Below are 25,041 nucleotides of genomic sequence, written 5' to 3'. Positions count from 1 at the left end.
GGGGGTTTTCAAGTTGACAGGCGGTGAATAGTGGAGTGCTGCAAGGATCGGTGCTGGGGCCTCTGCTGTTTACAATGTATTAATGACATAGATGGAGAGACAAAGAGTAATGTATCAAAGTTTGCTGATGATACCAATCTAGGTGGGAATGTAAGCTGTGGGGAGGACACAAGCTGCAAAGAGATATAGACAGGTTAAGTGAATGGGCAACATTATGGCAGATGGAGTGTAATGTAGGGAAGCGTGAAGTTATGCACTTTGGTCATAAGAATGGAAAAGCAGAATATTTTTTTAAAAGGTGTGCAACTTGTAAGCATCAGTGCTCAAAGAGACTTTGGTGTGCTTGTATAAAGAACGCAGAAAGTTAGCATGCAGGTGCAGCAACAATTAGGAAGGCAAATGGCATATTGGCCTTTATTGCAAGATGAATGGTGTGCAAGAATAAATAAGTCTTGCTATAATTGTACAGGGTTTTGGTGAGACCACATCTGGAATACTGTGTGCAGTTTTGGTCTCCACATTTAAGAAACTATATACATGCATTGGACACAGTACAGTGAAGGCTCGCTAGATTGGTCCCTGGGATGAGGGGATTGTCCTATGATAAGCCCAATTTACTTAGCCTATATTCTCTGGAATTCAGAAGAATGAGAGGCAATCTCATTGAAATCTAAAACATTCTGAAGGGGCTTGAAAGGGAAATGCTGAGAAATTGCTTCTGCCTGTTGGGGAATCTAAAACATGGCGGCACAGTCTGAGGATAAGGAGCTGATCATTTAAGACTGAGATGAGGAGAAATTACTTCACTCAAAGGCTGGTGAATCTTTGGAATTCTCTACACCAGAGGGTTGTGGTGTATCATTGAATACATTTAAGGCTGGGATAGACAGATTTTTGGTCTCAGGGAATTAATGAATATGGGGAGTGGGCTTCAACTCCATTTTCCCACCCAAGATTGGCCATGATCATATTGAATGGCGGAGCAGGCTTGACGGGCCATATGGTCTACTCCTCCTATTTCTCGTGTGTTCTCTGTTAGCCTTTTCTGCTGTAGTGGAAGTAGCCCTAATAGCTCAAGTCTCTCCTAACTTTAGTTTCTCATCCTTAGCATCATCCAGGTATTCTCATAATAGGTTCTTGAAGAGACCAGGCACTATTAGTCTGCTTCCACTTCATCTGTAACCCTCAGCAAACTGCTGTTTTATTTACCTAAGTGCTCCCATAGCTGTTGGGTGGCATAGCTGGATTCAGTGCTTTTCCCTACAGTTCGCCAGTTCAAGAAAAGCCTTTGGGGGATCAAGATACCCAAGTGTAAAGGCTCCATTCATTCAAAAAAAAATTGCATCTCCATTTTCTAATCTTCAAACTACCTTTGTGGCATTCCTATTGCTGGTGTGGGTGTATGTTTGTAATACAATTGTTTATATTCTATTTATTTTACATGTACATATATCAGAATGGGGGTTCTTTCATTTTGATCTTTTTTCTCAATTTTGGTTATTTATGGCAGGCTGTAACTAGTCGAGTGGCACATGCATTAGTGCTGGGGCCTTGACTAACTACAGTCTATATTAAAGACTCAGACAAAGAGATTGAAGGTATGAGAGTAATATATACAGGCCTGCTGAAGGTACAAAGCTAGAAGGGAATGCAAGCTATGAGGAGGACATAAAGTTGCTGCAAAGAGATATAGACAGGTTAACTGAGTGGGCAACAAGGTGGCAGATGGAGTATAATGTAAGGAAGTACTGCCTTGGCAGTAATTAGAAAAGCAGAATTTTTTTTTAAAAGGCATGAATTTTTGAAATGTTGAAGTTCAAAAAGACTTGGATATACAGCATGTTACAAGGAAAACAGAAAGTTAGCATTGCAGGCACTGCAAACAATTAGGAAGGTAAATAGCATGTTGGCCTTTATCGCAAGGAGATTGGAATACAGGAACAAGGAAGCCTTGCAACAGTTGCATAGCAGTGTGATCCCATTTTAATGCCCCAGGTTCCATGTAACAGCAGTGTGAAAGTTTGGGTGGTATGAGAATTTTGGTTGTTGTTTGGGGGGGGTGGTGTGTTTTAATTAAGTAGCAAGGAGAAGAGGGAAACTTCAATTGTTGTGCCAATTCTGTTTTAGCCCAGAGGGTAACCAGCAGCCACTACTGGGCAAATCATTTCTTCAGCACTGCTGTCACCTTGAAGAGGCACACACTTTTTTTCAAAAAAAAGTGTACAGGTTTTTTTTAATTCCCAGTTTAAAGAAAGAACACGCAGGAAAATGAGAGCTCACCACTGTCCCACAATGGTATGACACTGGGCAAGGGGTGCTCCTTCCCAGTCCAATCAAATTGGCTTTGCCTCCAGGAATGTATGGGTAGTTTGCAAATGGTGTATACTATTTTATTGTCTTCCCTCCCTCAAAAAAAATCTTCAGGCTCAGTGTTTATAATGAGGTTTCAGGCAAAGGGTGGTGCTTTGCCAGAGGAATTGGTCAGCGACTGTCTCTTTGGCCAACACCCTTCGTGATTTTTGAGGGGTCGGCTTCAAAAATTGTAAATTCCTTCTCCAAATGCTCATCCAATTCAAGTATGGCAGCTAACACCTACCTATTCACAGGCTTTTTTGCTGCAGCAGCAATTGAACTTCGGAGAGCAGTCCATTAGGCCACTCCCACCACCAAAAACGCAATGATTTTAGATGGGGCCTCGCAGGTGTCACAAATCAGCCTGAGCTCCATGGCAGCCATTGCTGTCTCTGAGCTTGCCACCCCAAAATCTAACCCACAGTTTTGGAAGCCCTGGTGTGGGGCTTGAGACCACACCTGAAGTATCATGCGCAAGTTGGTCTCCATATTTGTATTGGAGGTGAAGCTACAACACAGAACTAATTGCATGCCAAGCAGCAAGTGACAGACAGGGCGAAGCGATCCCATAACCAAAGGATTGAATATAAACTCTGCTGTCCTGCCATATCCACTCGTGAATGGTGGTGGACAATTAAACAACCCATTGGAGGATGAAGCTTCAAAAATATCCCCATCCTCAATGATTGGGGGAAGCCCAGCACATCAGTGCAAAAGATAAGGCTGAAGCATTTGCAACAATCTTTTTTAGGCAGAAGTGCCAAGTGGATAATCCATCTCTTCCTCCTCCAGAGGTCCCCAGTATCACAGATGTCAGTCTTCAGTCAATTCAATTAACTCCACATGATATCAAGAAATGGCTGAAGGCACTGGATGCTGCAAAGGCTATGGGTCCTGACAACGTTTCAGCAATAGTACTGAGGACTTGTACTCCAGAACTTGCCATGCCCCTAGCCAAGTTGTTCCAGTACAGCTACAACACTGACATCTACCCAGCTATGTGGAAAATTACCCAGGTATGTCCTGTACACACAAAGCAGGACAAATCCACCATTGTCAATTACCGCCCCATCAGTCTACACTTGTTCATCAGTAAAGTAATGGAAGGGGTCATCAACAGTGCTATCAAGTGGCACTTGCTTAGCAATAACCTGCTCACTGACACGCTGTTTGAGTTCTGCCAGGGCCACTCCGCTCCTGGCTTCATTACAGCCTTGGTTCAAACATAGACAAAAGAGCTGAACTCCTGAGGTGAGGTGAGGGTGACCTGCTCTTGACATCAAGGCAGTATTTGACAGAGTGTGACATCGAGGCATCCTACCAAAACTGGAGTCAGGGGGAAAACTCTGATTGGAGTCATACCTAGCACAAAGGAGTTTGGTTCTGGCTGTTGGAGGTCAGTCATCTCAGCTCCAAGACATCACTGCAGGAGTTCCTCAGGGTAGCGTCCTCGGACCAACCACCTTCAGCTGCTTCATCAATGACCTCCTGTCCATCATAAGGTCAGAAGTGGGGATGTTCACTGATGATTGCACAATGTTCAGCACCATTCGTGACTCATCAAATACAGAAGCAGTCCATGTCCAAATGCAGCAATAGCTGGACAATATCCAGGCTTGGGCTGACAAGTGGCAAGCAACATTCACGCCACACAAGTGCCAGGCAATGATCATCTCCAACAAGAGAGAATCTAACCATCACCCATTGACATTCAATGGCAATACCATCGCTTAATCCCCCACTATCAACATCTTGGGGGTTTACCATTGACCAGAAACTGAACTGGGCTAGCCAGATAAATACTATGGCTACAAGAGCGGGTCAGAGACTAGGAATCCTGCGGCGAGTAACTCACCACCTTGCTCTGCAAAGTCTGTACACCATCTACAAAATGCAAGTTAGGAGTGTGATGGAATACTCTCCACCTGGATGAGTGCAGCTCCAACAACACTCCAGCTTAACACCATCCAGGACAAAGCAGCCTGCTTGATTGGCACCCCATCCACAAACATCCACTCTCTCCACCACTGACTCTCAGTGGCAGCAGTGTGTACCAAGACGCACTGCAGGAACGCACCAAGGCTCCTTAGGCAGCACCTTCCAAACACACGATCACTACCATCTAGAACGACAAGGCAGTAGACACATGGGAACACGCTCACCTGGAAGTACCCCTCCAAACCACTCACCATCCTGACTTGGAAATATATCGCCATTCCTTCACTGTGGCTGGGTCAAGTTCCTGGAACTCCCTCCCTTAACAGCACTGTAGGCGTACCTACACCGCATGGACCGCAGTGGTTCAAGAAGCAGCTCACCACCACCACCTTCTCAAGGGCAATGAAGGATGAGCAATAAATGCTGGCCTAACCAGTGATGCCCACATGCCATGAATGATTTTTTTTTTTAAAAGGTGGTACAGCAAAGATTCACTAGATTCATTCCCAGGTTGAGAGGGCTGGCCTATAGTGAAAGGTTGAATAAATTGGGCTTTTTTCTCTGGAGTTTAGTAAAATGAGAAATTATCTCCTTAAAACATCGGCGCCTTGACAAGGTAGACACTGAGCGGCTAGTTCCCCTGGCTGGGGAATGTCAAACACAGCGGCACAGCTTCAGGATAAGGAGGGAACAATCATTTAGGATTGAGGTGGGGAGAAACTTTCACGCTTCGAGGGTTATGAATCTTTGGAATTGTCTACCCCAGTGGGTTTTGGATGCTGCATCGGTGAGCATATTCAAGGCTGGGATAAATAGATTTTTGGTGTCTATGGGGATTGGGCAGGAAAGTGGGTTTGAGGGGGGAAGATCAGCAATGATTGTATTGAATGGCAGAGCAGGCTCGAGGGACTGTATGATCTCCTCTTTTTATAGTAGGTTGCAATTTTGTGGAGTTGGAGAGTTTATTGCATTTCTAAAGTTGTTGGTAAAGCACTTTCAGCACATTGTGTAAATGATTAATCTTTATTGGGCATAAGTTTCTTTAATGAAGCAAACCTAACCATTGACGTATGAAATGTTTTTCTTTCAGAAAGTAAAAGTTTGCATCATATGGCCCATGAGCGCCTGGGAGAGCTCTTAAGAGTATTAAAGGTCGTTATTAATAAACATCAGTCATTAAATTCAGTGGACATTCTAAGTGCAACAGGGACAGTCATTTCTAAAGTAAAAGGTAAGACTGAACAGTTCTTCAACTGCATAGAAATATATAAAATGGGTTAGCAAATGATTTAACTTACTGTTGAAACTGCTTTTCAAATAAATTTAGCTAAGTACTTAAAATATCCCTTGTACATATATCGGTGTGGATTTATTTAAAAGCACAATATATGTTCTTGCAATATTCTATTTGTGCTTCTTTCCATTCACCTAGTCCTCTCTAATGCTCTGTTTGTACGTCTCGGGTTCTCGTGCCACTTCCTTTGCTGACATGGATGCTTGTGCCCCTTCCACTCCTGCCCACACCCCCACACTTGTGACCTGACCACCCCTTCATTTCTTGCCACTTCAAAGCTGTAGAGTTTTCAGATGAAATGTTATGCGTCAGTCCCTCATTAGTGCATAAAGACACGTGCACTTTTTGATACCCATTCTTAAATCATAGATTCTGTTATTTTTTATTTATTCTTTCATGGGATATGGGTGTCGCTGGCAAAGCCAGCACTTGTTGCCCATCATTAATTGCCCATGAATTGTTTGGCTTGGCTTGCCAGGCCAATTCCAAGATCAACTGAGTCAAACATTACTGTGGATCTAGCATCACATGTAGCCCAGACCAGGTAAGGATGGCAGATTTCCTTCCCTAAAGGATATTAGTGAACCAGATGGGTTTTTACAACAATTGACAATAGTTTGTGAGACTAGCTTTTAATTCCAGATTTATTAATTGAATTTAAATTCCACCAGCTGCTGTGGTGAGATTTGAACCCGTGTCGCCAGAGCATTAGCCTCGACCTCCAGATTTCTAGTCCAGTGTCATTACCACTAAATCACCATCTCTCCGTATTCTCATTATATATGTAGACACAAGAATTTATAATGGTCTGTACAGCACATACACTGGCAGGTGGCTGCAATTGTAACCTGGCAAGTTGTATAGGAAGTTTCTACCACAAGTTTATAAATATAGGAATTTTTAATTGATAAAGTTGACCAAGTGCCAGCAGAAGTAAGATTTTCCATATTTCAATAGTTAAATGTTGATTTGTTCTCTATGTTGTAAAACAGGGAATGTGTGTGTTTAGGAAATACTACGGCAGCTAAAATAGTTTGAGTTACAGATGTTTAACTGAGAAGCATAGATGAGCTAAAATAGCACCACCTAGTGGATTTGTGTCAAACCAAGAAAGCCATTATTAACAAAGGGAGGTAAGGAATTTGCATTGTAAATGTTGACAAAATACTGACTTAAAAGCATTAATAGTTGGACAGGAAGTGTACTCATATACTGCACTTTTTAAATTGCTTTGATTTTTTTATTTGAGATAGTCATGAAAATCTTCCAATCAAATCACAAAAAATATTTTGCATCAGCTTTTCAGCTGCTATTTTTACCCTTCAATCAGCAACATTTGCATATGTCTGTGTAACAACATTCTTGCTTTTAAGCCAGAAGGCTGCATATTCAAGTCACATTCCAGGTCTTTGAATAGATGATCTAGTTTGCACCTGGGGAAAGGAAAGGACCATCATTTATATAGCACCTTGCATGTCCACAGTACATGCCAAAACACTTGTAGCCAATTAAGTGATTTTGTAGTGTAGTCCTTATTGTACTATATTAAAACATGGCGGCTAATTTAAAGATGTGGGTCTGGATCTTCTGAGGAGCAGCAATCGTCACGGGATTACCGCTCTGCTTGAAAATTCCCTGACTCTACGCTGCTCCAGATTTCTTCCGGGAGCTTCCAAGCCTGGCTTTTCCAGAAATGCGGAGCGCAGCGTCCGTCACGGAGCTCCATCGTAGCAGAGTAGAACCAGGGAAAGTCAGGAGATGCCCCTTTTTATGCACCGTTTGCCATTTGGTGAGTTTAAATGTCCAGTTTGAATGTTAGTGAGTGGATGAACGAGTGAATGAATAGGTAGGGTGGGTGAGGGGGCAGGTGGGTCTGTGGGTAGTCGAACCGGGGAAGGCTGGAGGAGGTAGTCGGGGTTGATGAGGTTGGTGTGGGGGGTGGGGTGGGGAAGCAGGGGGGTCAGTTGTGTAGCTACCTAGATGTTAGACTAGGTTCTAATACTGGGTAACTATCCAGGTAAGTACATTGGAACTGTCTGAAGTCTCCAACTGTAACTCAGTCAGAGACATTCGCTGTGGGGCCCCGGTGATCTGAAGACCAGAAGATTTGGGTCATGATTTCCAAAAGCCTCTTTTTTTTTACGAGTAGTGCTGTTTGTTTTATGCCAATAGTCCATTAGTCATATGCTCCATTATTTACCCCAGAAAGATGGAGCAAAACAAAATGGGAATAGACTAACTAAGGATAGGGCATACTTGGCAAAAGATGTTACAGTAGTGGTATCAATGATCCATAAACAACTGGTGGTAATCTTGTGTGTAGTGTAAATACATTTTAAAAAGAAAACTATGGGTGTGGTTATGTTTATGAAGTTGGCTAAAGATTCTCTACTACTACTCAGGAAGTTATGGATAAGTTTGCAGGAAGTTGCTGGAAGCTTTGGGTGCTTGCTAAATAAGTTTGGCAGTTGGAAAGATATGACAAAATATCTAACCACAAATTACAATTTTCCCTAAAATTCAAACTGAAGTTGTTTTTCAGATGTACTGTTCACATTTGTAAGTTAGTTTGCACACATCTGAACAAAAGCTGCAGGAAGTTTGTTTCCTTAAAACAAAACTTGATGAGATCAAAGGGCTAAACGCAAAAACGTTTAACAGAGGCCTTCCTGTAACCGGAAAAAAGTCACCCGTTTTATTTATTCTGCACAGTTTGACTGGTGTTACCATTTGGGAGTGAGGTGCTAAATTAGGATTTTGGCAACGGCTTTTATGATCCACTGGTGCTCTGTAATAATTATATAATAATGGCTCAGTGCAAAGTAATGAAATGAAATGAAACAAATTAGCTTCTCTTGTGTAATTCACGAGGGGTAAGTTGCTTATTAAGACAAATATTCAGGTAATTTGTGGTATACTTGAGTTTTATTCCAAACTTCAAAGTTTGCTCTTTCTGTAGAGTAGTGTGGGAGGAAGGAACTGAAGATTAGATTGTAGTAGGCAGCTCCTGGAGAATCAAGGTCTTTACAGTGAATTTTTATACAGTTTTATGGAGCCTGAAATCTCTCTTCCCTGTAGCATTGCTTTATCTGCTGTAATGATTGTACGAAGAAGATTGCATTGTAGCTCCTTCAAAGGAAGTTAATTAAAGAGTACTTGATTATGCTTATTTACGTTACTGTTCACCCATTAGTGTGTTCAGTGACACAGGAAACTGGTGCCTTGACGAGATAGCAGTCCTAATTTCAGTATGTCAGAGGTTCTAAGTGGATATGAGCATTTTATTTATGCTTGGATGAAGAACAGTTTGGTGCATTTTATCCATGTATTTTGTTATAATGGTGTTGATATGACCCACTTAGTAGCTACATATTAGGCCGTGTTATTCGCAGACTTAATATTACAATAAAACAACCTGTATATGCTTTAAAGTTAAAAATGCTTCAGTGCTTTATTTAATTAGCATATATTCGATACAATAATGTTGATTGTTTCACCTTTATACTCATAGATTGAACGCTAGTATCTACCTTGTACTGTTATAATGAACTATAATTTCCCCCCAGGTGCAAACTACAATGAAGTAAATGAAGACAAAAGAGAGCATTTCAGTGAAATATTTGCTTCTATTGACACGTTGGCATTCACATTTGGTAATGTGTAAGTAACACAACTTTTGGTATAGGTTTGACTTTCTTTAATTTGTGTGTCTAATTATAGGTGTTTTAGGTTAAAACAATATTAATGATAAAGCTGAACTAATGAAAAGTTATGTTTGAAGCAGTCACTCAAAGTATGTGTTTTTTTTAAAAATCTGAAAAATTGTATTGCATCAGTCCCCTCTTCTCATTCTCAGCTTGGCAAGTGTATGCATATTCCTCCTTTTCTCAACTCCACTTCCATCTTTTTTTCTTCTCTTGTAAGTTCTAGTTCTTGCTAGGATGTAGTACTGCCAGCATTAATAGTCCTGTAGTTGCTTCTCAATGTATAACATCAGCTTATACTGTGAATCTCAGCAGGCTGTGCAACTGTTGCAGCCAAGCCCCATCCTGTTCTCAGCCTACATCTGCGTGCAAGCACTTAACAGCCAGTCACTGGTTAGCAGTCAGGAATGCAAACCCCAGCTGATTTTTTTTTTTAACCCTTCCTTATCACTCAGCAATTGTAGTAGCCTAATTGCTGAGGTTAAAACCTAAAATTAGCTCAGCACAGACTGCAAAATAAACCTGGAGCCTTATGGTCATAAGGATTAATACTGTTATTTGCTGCTTTTATCCACTACACTGTTACAGCAACTGTATGTGTTTATTTTATTGCTTTAAATTGCATCTTGGGCATTGCATGAGCACTGGGTGAAATTGCTGCTTCAATGTTAGAGGTTATGTTTTTGTCCTTTTCATTTTCTAGGGCTGCTAGCACTTTTTAAGTACCTTTGCGAAAAAATATTGAATTTTGTGTCTTTTATGAAAACCATAATTTGCGCTTATCATTGGCTTTATTATTCATGATATAACCAGTGCTTCCAAGGTCAAAGGATTTTTTTTCTGGCAAGAATATCCTCAGTTTCATTTTGATTTTATAAGTGCATTTTGTAACTGCCCATTAAGGTTGTTGCTTTACCATATCCTGTTTTATAGTCACAAATTTAAAATAACTGTCATGAAACAAATCTTCTGCTAGCTTAGAGCTGTGGTTAAACTGGACAGAACATGAGCAATCTACTTTTAAAATTTCCAATGCTGAAAAAAGTACTCTGGTTTTGTAAATGTATTTAATTCCAAAAATAGTCTCTAGGTTGCCATTGTTCTCACTGAGTTTGTGTAATGTGTTAGTGGTGTTATTCACTTAATATTTGCCACTCTTAATTCAGTGTGTCCAAAACTGTCTACCAGTCACATATCTTACCTTAATATAGTTTTGGCAATATAACATTTGTACATGTATGTGCATTTGTGTGTTGTCACTTTTGCATATTGCACACACCTCTGATGTGCTTTATTTTAACTCTTTCAGCAGTACTGATTAGAGAAGTTAAGTTTAGGATTGTGGAGGTGTTTTTTTTTATTCTTTCATGGGATGTGGGAATTGATGGCTAGGCCAGTATTTGCTGCCCGAGCCTTAATGGACATGAGAAGGTGGTGGTGAGCTTGCAGCCTTGAACCACTGCAGTCCAAGTTGTGTAGGTGCGCACCCACAGTGCTTATAAGAAGGAAGTTTGAGGATTTTGATCCAGCGACAGTGAAGGAACGACAATATAGTTCCAAGTCTGATGATGTGTGGCTTGGAGGAGAGCTTGTAGGTGGTGATTTAGCCATGTATCTGCTGCCCTTCCCCTTCTAGGTGGTAGAGGTCACCAGTTTGGAAGGTGCTGTCGGAGGGGGCTTGAAGAGTTGCTGCAGTGCATCTTGTATATTGCACATGATACTGCAGCTGAGTGTCAGTGGTGGAGGGAGTGAATGTTGAATGTGGTGGATGGGGTGCCAATCAAGCAAGCTGTTTTATCCTGATTGCTGTTGTGTTTCTTGAGTGTTGTAAGAGCTGCACTCATCCAGGCAAGTGGAAGAATATTCTATCATACTCCTGACTTGTGCCTTGTCGATGGTGGACTGGCTTTGGGGAGTCAGGAGGTGAGTTACTTGTCACAGCATTACAGTATTTATATGGCTGGTCCAGTTCAGTTTCTGGTCAATGGTAACTTCCAGGATGTTGATTGTGGAATTTCAGCAAAGATAATGCCATTGAATGTCATGGGGAGACGGTTAGATCCTCCCTTATTAGAGATGGTTATTGCCTGGCACTTCTGTGGCGCAAATGTTACTTGCCACTTATCAGCTCAAGTCTAAATGCTATCCAGGTCTTGCTGCATATGAACACTGACTGCTTCAATGTCTGAGGAGTTGTGAATGGTGCTGAACATTGTGCAATCATCAGCGAACATCCCTACTTCTGACCTTTATGATGGAAGGAAAGTCATTGATGATGCAGCTGAAGGTGGTTGGGCCTAGGACAGTGCCCTGCGGAACCCTTTCAGCGATGTCCTGGGACTGTGATGATTGGCCTCCAACAGCCACAACCATCTTCCTTTGTGCTAGGTATGACTCGTCATTGGAGAGTTTTCCCCCTGATTCCCATGGACTTCAGTTTTGCTAAGGTTCCTTGATGCCACACTCGGTCAAATGCTGCCTTGATGTCAAGGGCAGTTTTCTTTCTTGGCCTCCAATGTATTTGAAAAGTAATGCTCATGCTGAGTAGTTTAGCTGAAAATATAAAAGGGAATCTTTTAAGGGTACTGCATAAATATTTATTTAAAAAGGACCATGAATAAATTGAGTCATGCATACTTATGAACTACTTAGCAAGATGTATTATGTAGTTGTATAAATTACTGACTTTTCAGAAGAAAGGGAATGAAAGAAATTGAAAGTCAGCTTCAATATGTAATAAAAATATAAATTAATCTTTTTAATCAAACGATTCTGACTTGCAGCATTTCAGATTTCCTCATGGGAGACGTGGACTATAGTTCATCTGTGGGACTGCCACTGAATGGGCGAAGTCGTGTAAGTTCACAGAAAAATTACAATAACTAGAAGCAATAGTGGTATGATTATTAGGATCATTAGAATCTTAAAGCTCCAAGGATAGCCACTTTGTCTTTTAGAAAGAGCTACCCAATTAGCCTGACTCCATTGCTCTTTCTCTTTAGCCCTGCAAATTTTTTCCCTTCAATTATTTATCGAGTTCTCTTTGAAAGTTACTATTTACTCTGTTTCCACCACCCTTTTCAGGTAGTGTGTTCCAGATCACAATCTTTTTTTTTAAAACGAACTCATCATCTTACTTTGGGCTGCTTTGCCAGTTATCTTTTTTTATAGCTGTGTCTGCTGGTAACCTGCCACAACAATTTCTCTGATTTACTCTGTTGGTAGAATGTGTCTATTAAATCTCCCCTTAACCATCTCTGATCAAATGAGAGCAATCCCAACTTCTCTGGGCAACAGACTAATCATAGGCATAATTAGGAAGCGTTTTCAAATGTTAAGTGTGTTCATTGCACTGTTTTGGCATATACATGCCAGTTTCTGTAAATGTTTTTAGCAAACTTCAAGCCAAGAAGATGTGTATAAATGTATCAGGTATGCTGAATATACAATTGCTGCCTGAGCATTTATTAAGATGAGTCATGTCCATTATTTACATCACACCTGATGCAGAAACTAAAATTAGATTCAGTTTGTTGGTTTGGTTTTGTTTTACATTTTCATACTATTTTTATGATACATATATATCTATTACAGGCTTAAGGGACACTTGTTAAATGACCTAAAACTGTTAAATGAAAACAACTTTATTTGAAACTTCTCTGTTGACAGATGATTCTGATGATTTGGAATTTCAAAGTTCAGATATGAAGTGCTTCTTCTCAATTAATATCTGGTCCAGTTCTGTAAAATTAGTGATGATTAATTTATTTCTTTTCCATTTAAAAGTCTTATGAAAATCTATCCATGGGATCTGGAGGATCAATTCAGGAAAAGGATGACCTACAAGGTACCAATACATTTTTAAAAATCCTTTTAAAATTTAATATTCCAAGTTTTATTTGTCATTTTCAATTTGGCTGCCAAATCAGTGAATACACTTAAGGGTATTTAACTAGCTGTAAAGTAATTTGAACGTTGAGGCTGTGAAAATTAGTTAATAAATACAAGTTTTTTTTTCTCTTTCATCCCCCACATATCTGTTCCTCCAAATATATTAGAAATTTTCACTCTGCTTCTGTGATCCTACAATATTTATTTGGGGTCTACTAAGTACTTGGTGCTTGAGCTGGATTTCAGTTTGTTTTTTCCCCTCACCTTCGGGATTTAGTTCAAATCATCTTTAGCCATCCGGTAAGAAAGAGTTGAGTTCAGTCAAACATATTCATGAGGAGTTTATATGGGTGCAGAAAGCTGCCGGGGCTATTGCAATGGAAGCTTCTGCAAGTTCTGGTTACCCAACTGTGACCCAAGGGCCCTTTGCCTGAAATAAAACCATATGGCAAGTGCCCATCACTGATAAATACAATATGGATCCTGTATATGCACCTTTCAGAAATAGCACCTGTATCATATCTTGAGTTCAGTGGCTGCAATCCATGAGTGACATCCTGGATCAAATGGACCTTTATATCTGCTAGGATTTTATTCTTTCATTCTCTCTTTATTGTCTGTTCTTTCCCCACCATGCAGTTGGCAGACAAAATCATGACTGTTACTGTACTGCAACTCACAGCAATCTCATCCAGAATATGTGAACCATACTGGTTGCTGCAGGGTTTGGATAGGACCCATTTATGCGCACACTGGGTGGTGGCTTAGGTGCAAGTATACCAAATACGCTCTTCAAAGAAACCACTCAGCATCTACCAAAGCTGAGCAATGCTTGGATCAGGTTAAGCCTGTTCTAGATGTGGATAGCTTGCTGTCAGATTCGAGGACTAATTTGTTTACCGTCCACCCAAATCAGTTTGCTCAGATACCATATTTCTTGATGAATAGCTTACAGACAATGTTTATACTATTTGCTGTTGGTAACAATTTGCATCAATCTGCCATGGTGATTTGAAGACTAATATTTGGACAACAATTCAAATGTTACTTCACGTATCTTAGGACCTCACTTAAGTTTTCCCCAGACTGGCAATGGAGAATGGTGGGGAAGTTAGTGATGTCGAATTGAAATAACTTTATTTTCCAGTTTGTTCAGTTGCTTGCGACCTATAACTCATTTGGCTTTGAGACCTCGATTCTTCCAGCATGCTAAATTGTTTTGCCAGTGATGTATAACATAGTCGCGGCGCAAGCACAAACTATTTACATAACTACTTGATGTGCCATCTTCCAATGTTGTCTGGACTCTACTTTCAAGTGGTAGTTCCATGTAAATGTGCAAAAAGACTGAAATGGAAACAATGCATTGCAGATTACAAACTATTTTCTTGTTGTGAAATCAACAGAGGTAATGTTTAAAATGTAGGTTTCAGCTTTGATTCAAGGAGCGCACTCACCCCTGAGTCAGAAGGTTGTGGGTCCATGCCACACTCCAAAGATTTGAGTACATAATGTCAGTTGACAATTCACTGCAATAAAGGGTTGCTGCACTGTTTTGGGTGTGCTGTCTTTTGGATAAAACATTAATCTAGGCCCCATCTGCCCCCTAGGATAGATATACAAGATCCCTGCTACCTTTCTTTAAAAGAGCAGAAGAGCTATCTTAGTATCTTAGCTGTTCAATTTATCCCTTAACAAGCACCATGAGAACAGATTAATTGGTCATTTATCTGTTTGTGTGACTTTGCTGTATGCAAATTGGCTATATTTCCCAACAATAGTGAGTACACAATGAAAGTACTTCATTAGCTGTAAGAAAAATTGAGATTGTGAAAGGCGCTATATAAATTCAAATCCTTTCTTTTAAGAGATACAATGACTGAAGTACATCGCTATTGCATGGGTGATTGACCTAATCACAGCAAGATATACTCGGTAATCTTTTCTTCTTCCCCCTCCTACCACTAGGTGCCAGCCAGCACGCAGTTCTATAATTTTCTAAATGATGGCTTGGCTAGATGCAAACCGTTTTAGGTTGGCTAAAGTAACTAGTAACTTTGGAGTACCAAATCAGTTAGCTCCGGTCACTATGAGGCTATTACAAATAACTTTGTTAGAAAGAACAATTAAGTATATAACATTTGGAACCAATTTTGCAATTGATGAAATAAATATTTTTTTAAAAACTTTTATATACATGACAAATATACATTATGCACAGAGAAAACAGTGAATATGTAAATAGTATATGTATTGCATGCCTTAAATGTAAGGAGATGACTATCATCTAGGACCTTTACTGTATAGTTATTAGATTTGCATGTTGAGTAGCCAGTGACTGTAAAGCATTTTACACTGCCGGTGATACAGAAGATAGAATCTTGGAAAGTTTACAGCACAGAAAGAAAAAAAAAACTTGGCCCATTGTGTCTGTGCTGGCTGAAAAACAAGCCATCAGCCTAATCCCACTTTCTGATGGCACTTCAGGTGCAATCCAGACACACTTTTAATGAGTTTAGGGTTTCTGCCTCTGCTGCCCCTTCAGGCAGTGAGTTTGAGACCCCTACAATCCTCTGGGTGAAAAACATTTTTCCCATCTAATCCTTCTACCAATTATTTTAAATCTATGCCCCCTAGCCACTGACCTCTCTGCTAAAGTAAATAGGCCCTTCTCATCCACTCTATCCAGGCCTCTCTCAATTTTGTACATCTCAATCAAGTATTTTTCTTCCTATTCCATTCTTTCTTTCCCCATCTCCATAGTTCCATGATAGTCTTTAGCATTAACTTCCATTAAGGTATATTTCGAGGTCAGAATAGTGACATTGAATAGTGACAGACCAGACATTGAAGCGTTTTGCTGTAACATAGGAACAGAAGTGAGTTGCTTAGCCCTTCAAGCCTATTGCGTCATTCAGTGAGATCAGGGCTGGTCTGCGACCTAACTTTGTATTCCTGCCTTTGCCCCATATCCTTTTGTACTTTTGCCTCCTAAAAGCTGTCGATCTCCAGATTTAAACTTAACAATTGATCGAACATCAATTGCTGTTTGCAGAAGAGTTCCAAACTCCTACCAACCTTTGTGTGTAGAAGTGTTGTTAATTTCATTCCTGAAAGGTTTGGTTCTAATTTTGAGTATTTCACCACCACCATCCCCACCCCCATCCTGGACTTCAAAACCACCAGAAATAGTTTCTCCCACTTTACCCTATCTGTTGTCCTCAGTATCTTAAAATTTGATTCATATCATCCTTCTGATTCCCATATGTTTCACTTCCTGTTTTCAGGAGCTCTCCGAGCAGAAGAGGTTGACAACATGTTACTTAAAAATGACAGTGGGATAGAGTCAGCTCTAACGTATGCAAAAATTTGGTCAAAATATACCAAAGATATTCTAGCCTGGTTGGAAAAACGGTTAAATTTAGGTAAGTTCTTCACTGCATTGCCTTACTAGTCAAAATAATTGTAAGTCGGTCATCGTATTATCTGCCATATTAATGTTCCTAAGGTCACTTTCACATTCAGTAACTTTTCTGCAGAAATAAATGCCAACTTATCTAATTTGTACGTGCTTGTTTACATTTGATATTTTAGAGCTTCTATCTGTAATGTAATATTATTGGCTAATTATTTAAAATATTTAATAAAATAGTTACTCTGACTACTGTAAAAGTTATTCATAAGGTGACATAATTGTTTATCATACAATCATAAAATGATGCAGCACAGAACAATATGCACTCCATCATAACTTTTCAGGCTCTTTGAGAGGGTATCCAAGTAGTCTCACTTTCCTTCTCTTTGCCCATAGCCCTGAAAATGTTTCCATTTCAAGTAATTATCCAAAATTTCATTACATTATTACTGAATCTGCTTCCACAGCCATTTGAGGCAGCACACTCTAGATCATAACATGTGTGAAAAAATGTTTTTCTCATTTTGGAGCAGGTCCCCTCATCTGCAAAATGATCGTGAATCACAAAGATAACCCCTGGCTTCTTTTTCCTACTGCAAGCTGTCATCTTAAACCCCTCTCCTATGGCCCAGTGAGAGTGAAAGAGACAAACTTCCTCAAATGTCCTGCCCCTCCACCAGAAATGTACTTAAATTTTTTTTTTTCCCAGTTCCCCTCATGCCCTCTCATCCCCATCTCTCATTTTATCCATGAGACCCACCTCCTGTTGACCCTATTCCCACTGAACTGATGCTTATCCAATTTCCCTTCCTGACCTAGCTAATGTTGTTAACGGCGCTCTTCCCAGGTACCATCCCCCCACCTCCATCAAATCTGTCGTCATCACCCCTCCCATCAAAAAACTGCCCCTTGACACCACCTTCCGTGCAAACTACCACCTCATCCACCCTTTCATCTCAAGTCTCAGAATCTCTCAGTGCAGAAGAGGCCCTTTGGCCTATTGAGTCTGCACCGACACGTGAGAAACACCTGACCTACCTACCTAATCCCATTTAGCAGCAATTGGCATGTCATAACATTCAAGGCTATGGGCCAAGTGTTCATCCAGGTACTTTTTAAAGGATGTGAGGCAACCCACATCCACCACCCTCTGGGTAAAAAAGTTTATTTCCTCATATCCCCCATAAACCTCCTGCCCCTCACCTTGAACTTGTGTCCTCTCGTGACTCACCCTTCAACTAAGGGGAACAACTGCTCCCTATCCACCCTGTCCATGCCCCTCATAATCTTGTATACCTCAATCAGGTCGCCCCTCAATCTTCTCTGCTCCAACGAAAACAACCCAAGTCTATCCAGCCTCTCTCTTCATAACTTAAATGTTTCATCCCAGGCAACATCCTGGCGAATCTCCTCTGCACCCCCTCCAGTGCAATCACATCCTTCCGAAAATGTGGTGACCAGAACTGCACACAGTACTCCAGCTGTGGCCTCACCAAGGTTTTATACAACTCCAACATGACCTCCCTACTTTTGTAATCTATGCCTCGATTGATAAAGGCAGGTGTCCCAAATGCCTTTTTCACTACCCCACTAACATGCCCCTCCGCCTTCAGAGATCTATGGACACACATGCCAAGGTCCCTTTGTTCCTCAGAACTTCCTCGTATCATGCCGTTCATTGAATACTTCCTTGTCAAATTACTCCTTCCAAAGTGTATCACCTTATGCTTTTCATGGTTAAATTCGATCTGCCACTTATCTGCCCATTTGACCATCCCATGCTGACTATCCCTGATCAAACCTTGCCTCTCCAAGTGGAGATAGATTCTTTCCTTCAGAAATTTCTCCAATAGTTTCCCTACCACTGACATGAAACTCACTGGTCTGTAGTTCACTGGCTTATCTCTACAACGCTTTTTAAATAGCAGAACCACATTAGCTGTTCTCCAGTCCTCTGGCACCTCCCCACGTGGCCAGAGAGGAATTAAAAATTTGGGTCAGAGCCCCTACGATCTCCTCCCATGCCTCCCTCAGCAGCCTGGGACACAAATCATCTGGACCTGGAGATTTGTCCACTTTTAAGCCTGCCTACACCCCCAATACCTTGTCACTCCCTATATCAATTTGCTCAAGAACCTCGCAGTCTCTCTCCCCGAGTTCCATACCTTCATCCTCATTCTCTTTGGTGAAGACGGATGTGAAGTATTCATTCAACACTCTACCGATGTCCTCTGGTTCCACCCATAGATAGCCCCCTTGGTCCTTAATGGAACCTACTCTTTCCCTGGTTATCCTCTTCCCATTGATATACTTATACAATATCTTGGGGTTTTCCCTACTTTTATCAGCCAGAGCTTTCTCATATCCCCTCTTTGCTCTCCTAATTGCTTTCTTAAGCTCCACCCTGCACTTTCTGTACTCCACTAATGCCTCTGCTGATTTGCTCCCCTCATAACTGCTAAAAGCCTGTTTTCCTTCTCATCGTATCCTGAATATCTCTGGCCATCCATGGTTCTCTGGACTTGTTACTCCTTCCTACCACCCTAGAGGGAACATGTTGAGCCTGTACCCTTCCCCTTTCCTTTTTGAATGCCACCACCTCCCCCCCCTCCCCCCCACACTGCTCTTCTGTAGATTTCCCCACATGTAGCTGTTCCCAGTCTACCTTGGCCAGATCCTGCCTTATTTTACTAAAATCTGCTCTCCCCAATCCAAAACATTTTTTTGCAACTTGTCTATTTCTTGGTACAATTTAAGGTTGTTATGGACAATCATGTGGCCGTTATCACTAAAATGCTCCCCCACCACCACCTCAGCCACCTATCCGGCTTCATTCCCCAGAATTAGGTCCAGCACTGTGCCGTCCCTTGTTGGACTCTCTACATATTGACCAAAAAAGTTCTCCTGTACACATTTCAAGAAATCCACTCCATCCAAGCCCTTAACACTATGTCTATCCCAATTAATGTTGGGAAAGTTGAAATCACCTAATATAATTACCCTATTGTTGTTTTTACACACCTCCTCAAGTTGTGCACATATTTGCTTCTCAATTTCCTGCTGACTATCTGGGGGTCTATAATAAACACCTAACAATGTGGTTGCCCCTTTTTTTATTCTTAAGCTCTACCCACAAAGCTTCATTAGATGCCCCCTCCAAGATATCATCTCTCCTTACTGCCGTAACTGACTCCTTAACTAATAATGCAATGCCTCCTCCTCTTTTACCCTCTCCCCTGCCTCGCCTGAAGATTCTATATCCTGGAATGTTGAGCTGCCAATCCTGCCCCTCCCTCGACCACATCTCAGTGATGGCTACTATATCACAATTTCACATGTCAATCCTCACCCTTAACTCATCCATTTTACCTGTAATACCCCTGGCATTAAAGTAGAGGCCATCCAGCCTTGCCTTACCCCCTTGAAACTTAATGCAGCTGTACTCCCTCTGACTTGATTGTTTTACTGTATTATGATGTGACCCTATTCTGCTAACATTCTGTGTCCCCACCCCCTACCAAATTAGTTTAAACTCCTCCCAGCAGCACTAGCAAACCTGCCCGCAAGGATGTTAGTACTGCTTTGGTTCAGATGTAGACTGTCCCGCTTGTACAGGTCCCACCTTCCCCAGAAACGGTCCCAGTGATCCAGGAATCTAAAACCCTCCCTCCTGCACCAAATCTTAAGCTGCATATTCATCTGCACTATTGTCCTAAATCTGTGCTCACTAGCACATGGCACTGGGAGTAATCCAGAGATTACACCCTGAGAGGTCCTGCTTTTTAGTCTACTGCCTAACTCCCTGAATTCTTGATGCAAGTTCTTGGACATGTCATTGCCCTGTGCCTGTTTTTCCTGGAACTCCACGGTTGAATCCTTCCAATCAAGTTTCCATCCCTGCCACAGAACTGAACGGCTCTTAAAGTCACAAATGCCTTCTCTGTGATTATGACAAAAGTATACTATCCCGTTTTTCATGTTTCCTGAGCTGACTTCAGTCTTTGATATGGTTGACCAGATGATCCTTCTCCAACACCCCTCCATTGTCATCCAGCTGGATGGAGCTATGCTTGCCTGGTTCCATTCTTATCTTTTTAATCATAGCAAGAAAATCAGCTGCAATCTTTCCCCTCCTGTAGGATCTACCTTTGGCCCCTCTTTTTCTCATCTACATGCTGTCCCTCAACAACATCATCAAAAATGCATCAGTTTCTACATGTATGTCGATAATGCCCAACTCTACATCACCATGTTTTCTCAACCTCTCTGCTATCTGTAAATTATCCAAATTCCAGTATTAGGTGAGCAGAAATTTCTCCTCAGCTAATAATGGTCTTCCCAGTTGTCTTCGGTCCCTTCGTTCCCAAACTCTTGGTGCTTAGCTGTTGATTCCATCTCTCTCCCCGATAACTAACTGTCTGAGGCTGAACCAGATTGTTTGCAACCTTGGTGTCATATTTGATCCTGAGATGAACTTCCAGTCACAAATATCTACATCATCATTTAAGACCACCCATTTCCACCCCTGTAATATCACTAGATTCCACCCCTACCTCAGCTCATCTGCTGAATCCCTCATCTATATCTTTTTTTTTAAACTGTTCCAATTTGCTGCTGACCAACCTCCTGCATTCAACTTTTGTTAAACCTGACATCATCCAAAGTTCTGCTAACCTACACTAACTCGCACCAGTTTCCATTCAGCCATCACCACTGTGCCGACTGACTGACTGTTTGTTTGACTGACTGACTTGCAGTTAAACAGTGCCTTGGTTTTAAAATTTGCATCCTTAATTTCAAATCCCTCTATTGCCTAACCCCCCCAGTCCACAATCTTTTGAGATACCATGTTCCTTTCATTCAGGCCTCTTGATTGGCCTAGCCTTGGTGGCTGTGCTTTCAGCAGCCTGCACCCTAAGCTCTAGAACTCCCCACCCTAAACCTCTTGTGTCTCTCTTTTTCATTTTTCTCCTAGAAAACTCTCCTTAAAACCTACTTCTGTTAAACACAGTAAGTGCTTGTTGTGAGTCCAAAGCTAGTCTCTTACCTCAAGCTGATTTATTCTCAAGACTGCTCTTCAGTGTAGCAGCCCCTTCCGCACTAGAGTGTTACAGCTGTACCCACTTGTAGATGAACCATCACCTGTTTTAACAAGCAGTAGTCTTTAAAATGTAATTGCTATACAGTGTAATTGCCAGTCAACAAGAAGATTGTTATTGGACCTTGATAATGTAATTACTGATACACTGACACTTCTTCCTCCTTTTCCCCGGCCATCTTCCTCCTCCTCGTCCTCCTCCTCCATCCTTCTTTCCACCTTTCCCCGCCCCCACCTTTCCTCTTCTCCCATCATCCTGTGCCACTGTTGAAATTATGATCTATATTCCCAAGTTCAGATCATTAATATATCAATTCTCATCGCCATATTATAAAGAAAATGTAGAGGCACTGAAGAGGGTGCAAAAAATAGATTTACAAAGATTGTGCCAGAAATGCAGGGATATACCAATCAGGATAGGATGAATAGGCTGGGTCTCCTTTCTCTTGAAAAGAGTGGCTGGAGAAGTGACCTAACGGGTCTTTAAAATTATGAAATGTTTTGACAAAGTAGATTAAGAGAGAATTGTTTTCACTTATGGAGAAGAGCAAAACCAAAAGCCATCAGTGTAAGATAGCCAACAAAAAATCAAACCGGGAATTCAAGAGTGGTGAGAATGTGAACTTGCTATTACAGGGAGTGCTTGAAGCAAATAATATAGATGCATTTAGGGGAGGCTGCATAAGCATATGAGGGAGAAGAGAACAGAGGGTTATGCTGATAATTAGATGAGGAAATGCAAGAGGAAGCTTGAGTGGAGCATAAACACCAGCATAGACTGTTTGGGCTAAATGGCCTGTTTTGGTTCTCTATATCCTATGTAAGCCCTCTTCCCTTTTTTTTTGGAGCCCATTTATGCAACAGCTGTAATCTTCCAATCCCCTACCATATCTAATGAGAATTGGAAAATTTTGGCCAGAGCCTCTGCAATTTTTATCCCTCTGCCATCTAGAATATATTCCATCTGGATTGAATAAATTTCCCACTTTGAATGCAACCAACGTTTTAATATATTTTAATCCTGTCTAATTTCTGCACTGAGCCTGCTTTACTGTGACATTGGCAGCATCCTTTCCTTGCAAAAGTACTCATTTATTACTCAGCTATGCTCTCTACCCCATCTTTTTTTAGGTCCGTAATTGATTCCACCCTTCCTTTGAGCATCCTTTTACTATTTATATAGGACATATATTTCTAATCGATGTTTTTTTAAACATCCAGATATGGAATATGCAAGAAGCTTTTCAAAATTGGCAGAGTCAGCTAAAACTTCTATTGGTCAACAGGTAAATATTACAATGTCTAATGTTGGGGAATGTCTTATTCCTGCAAGTACTGTTGTGCAATAAGCTACTTAGCAAGTTGTCAACCTTCCACTTTTTTCTGAAGCAAGTTTCCTGCCATATACAGGCACAACTAACAGAGCAAGGGGTAGGAGTGCATACATTCAGGATAAACTAAGTAAATAAGCAATTCAGATCAACTTTGAGACCATGGGCAGTGAATATATGCAATAAATTACCAGACCAGACAGCCAAAGAAGAGATTTTTTAGAGGTGTCAGAAGGAAAATAGATCAGTTCTTGCATTCATTCAGATTTATGAGGCTGAATTTTACGGCTCCCCCCACTGGCGTATTTAAAGGCAGGTGGGCTTGTAAAATAAAGCGGGTGGCCTTTCTAGCGCCTTACTGCCAACTCGCAACTTGTCTCCCAAATTACAGTGGATGGTTAAGGTGTCAGGCACCCATCTGCCTTTAGGCCTATTGAGGCCCTTTACATGGCCAATTAAAGATGGATAATCCAGCAGCTTTCATTGTGTGGGCTGCTGTCTGGCAGGAAGTGGGGAATTACCTCCTTTGGGAGGTCACTTGTGCCCCTTGGAAACACACACCGCAAAGATTGTACTCCTCCTTTAACTCTTAACTTCCCCCTTCGGCCCCTCTCACTTTCTCCCGTCCACCAGCCCGCTGGGGTCTGGCAGCATCCAAAATCCAAGATTTGTCTTTGAGTTCGGACTCCATCAGTCTTTTTTCTTGGGTAGGGTTGCCTCTAATCCCAGTATTGGCCACCATTTGGTCCTGGCACTGCTAGGACTGCAGAGCTGCCAGCCAATCAGATTGACTGGCAGTTGTCTAGGGTGGGACTTCCTCCCAGAATGGGGGGTAGAAGTTCCACTCCGAAACAACTAACACTGCTCCCAGCGTAACCTGGCTGCCCGCAGCAATATTTCAAGTGGGCAGACTGACAACTGACTTTTCGGTTACAGGGGGTGCAGGAAATGTGGCCCCCTGTAAAATCCAGCCCATTTAAAATTTAAAAAGCTACTTCATAAGAGAGAGGATAATTGAGTGGGTAGACTAGATGAGCTAATGGTCTTCTGACCAAAATGTTAATATTTTTAAAATTTACTTTTTTTAACAGGTACACATGCCATTTCAATCAGTGTATATGTCTGCTTTTGAATATGATGTTGAGTATTGTCAGGCTCTTCTGCAAACTGGAGCAGGCCTCCAATCAAATAAATTTATTCAGGTGCGATTTTTGTATGTTTTGAATTTCTTTTGCCCAGCCCATTACAGAGAATGGTTGTTATTTAACTATTGCAAATACACGTTTACTTGTATTTCATGATAGCAGTTGCCCATTGCAGTCACTGAATACTAAATCATGGTTTATGTTTCAAGTCTTTCTTAACTGACTTGTTGGTTCTTTCTAGGCTTATCAACAGTTGCATATCCTTTGTAATTTTGGGAACGTATGATTTTCATTTGTCTCATTCTGTACTTTTTTGATGTCCATATGACCATTCTTTGAGTGGATAGGCAAGTGATCTGCTAGGTGTACAGTTATACTATAGGAAATGAACGGTTTCTTTTTCTCCTCCCTCCTGTTTAGCACCTCATCCATGTAGTTTAATTCAGATTAAGCATGTATTAATTCAGATTAAGCATGTATTATATAGGAGAATTGGGTGTTCAAAATTAGCTTCATACCTTGTATAATCTTTGGGATTACCTTTGATGCATTTATCAACATTTGGAATTGCAGTTTGACTCTTGAAATATGATCTTCTGAATCCATAATAGCATTTTTAAAGATCAAAAGTTTGTCAACTATGAAATGGTATAAAATGGCATCTTTGTTATTAAATGTATTTTCAGCCACTTCTGTTGCGAAGAAATGAACTAGATAAGCAGCGTAAAGAAATTAAAGAGCAGTGGCAGCGAGAGCAAAGAAAAATGGTACTATGTTCTACATACTCTTTTTAAAATGAGTTTTAACCTTTCTATTTATTTCCCATTAATTTTTTTAAAAGAAGTGCCTACCCTCTAAATACTAAAATCCTTT

General features: G+C 41.0%; 1 protein-coding gene across 4 annotated transcripts in view; it reads left to right on the top strand.

Moving 5' to 3' along the window:
- LOC144692228 (rho GTPase-activating protein 29-like) overlaps positions 1-25,041 on the top strand; it is a 105,370-nt gene that overhangs the window by 43,469 nt on the left and 36,860 nt on the right. For 3 of the 4 annotated variants that reach the window (XM_078560811.1, XM_078560809.1, XM_078560810.1), the window contains exons 3-10: positions 5,381-5,521; positions 9,151-9,244; positions 12,072-12,144; positions 13,075-13,135; positions 16,467-16,604; positions 22,914-22,978; positions 24,115-24,225; positions 24,855-24,935. In XM_078560811.1, coding sequence (XP_078416937.1) covers positions 5,381-5,521; positions 9,151-9,244; positions 12,072-12,144; positions 13,075-13,135; positions 16,467-16,604; positions 22,914-22,978; positions 24,115-24,225; positions 24,855-24,935 — 764 coding nt within the window. Of the gene's footprint in view, positions 1-5,380; positions 5,522-8,888; positions 8,910-9,150; positions 9,245-12,071; positions 12,145-13,074; positions 13,136-16,466; positions 16,605-22,913; positions 22,979-24,114; positions 24,226-24,854; positions 24,936-25,041 lie in introns of those variants that run through there. The other variant, XM_078560812.1, reaches the window with a different exon arrangement.

This window comes from Cetorhinus maximus, chromosome 17 (assembly GCF_964194155.1).
Source record: "Cetorhinus maximus chromosome 17, sCetMax3.hap1.1, whole genome shotgun sequence".
NCBI classification, from domain to species: domain Eukaryota; kingdom Metazoa; phylum Chordata; class Chondrichthyes; order Lamniformes; family Cetorhinidae; genus Cetorhinus; species Cetorhinus maximus.
This window is presented reverse-complemented; position numbering and strand designations above follow the sequence as displayed.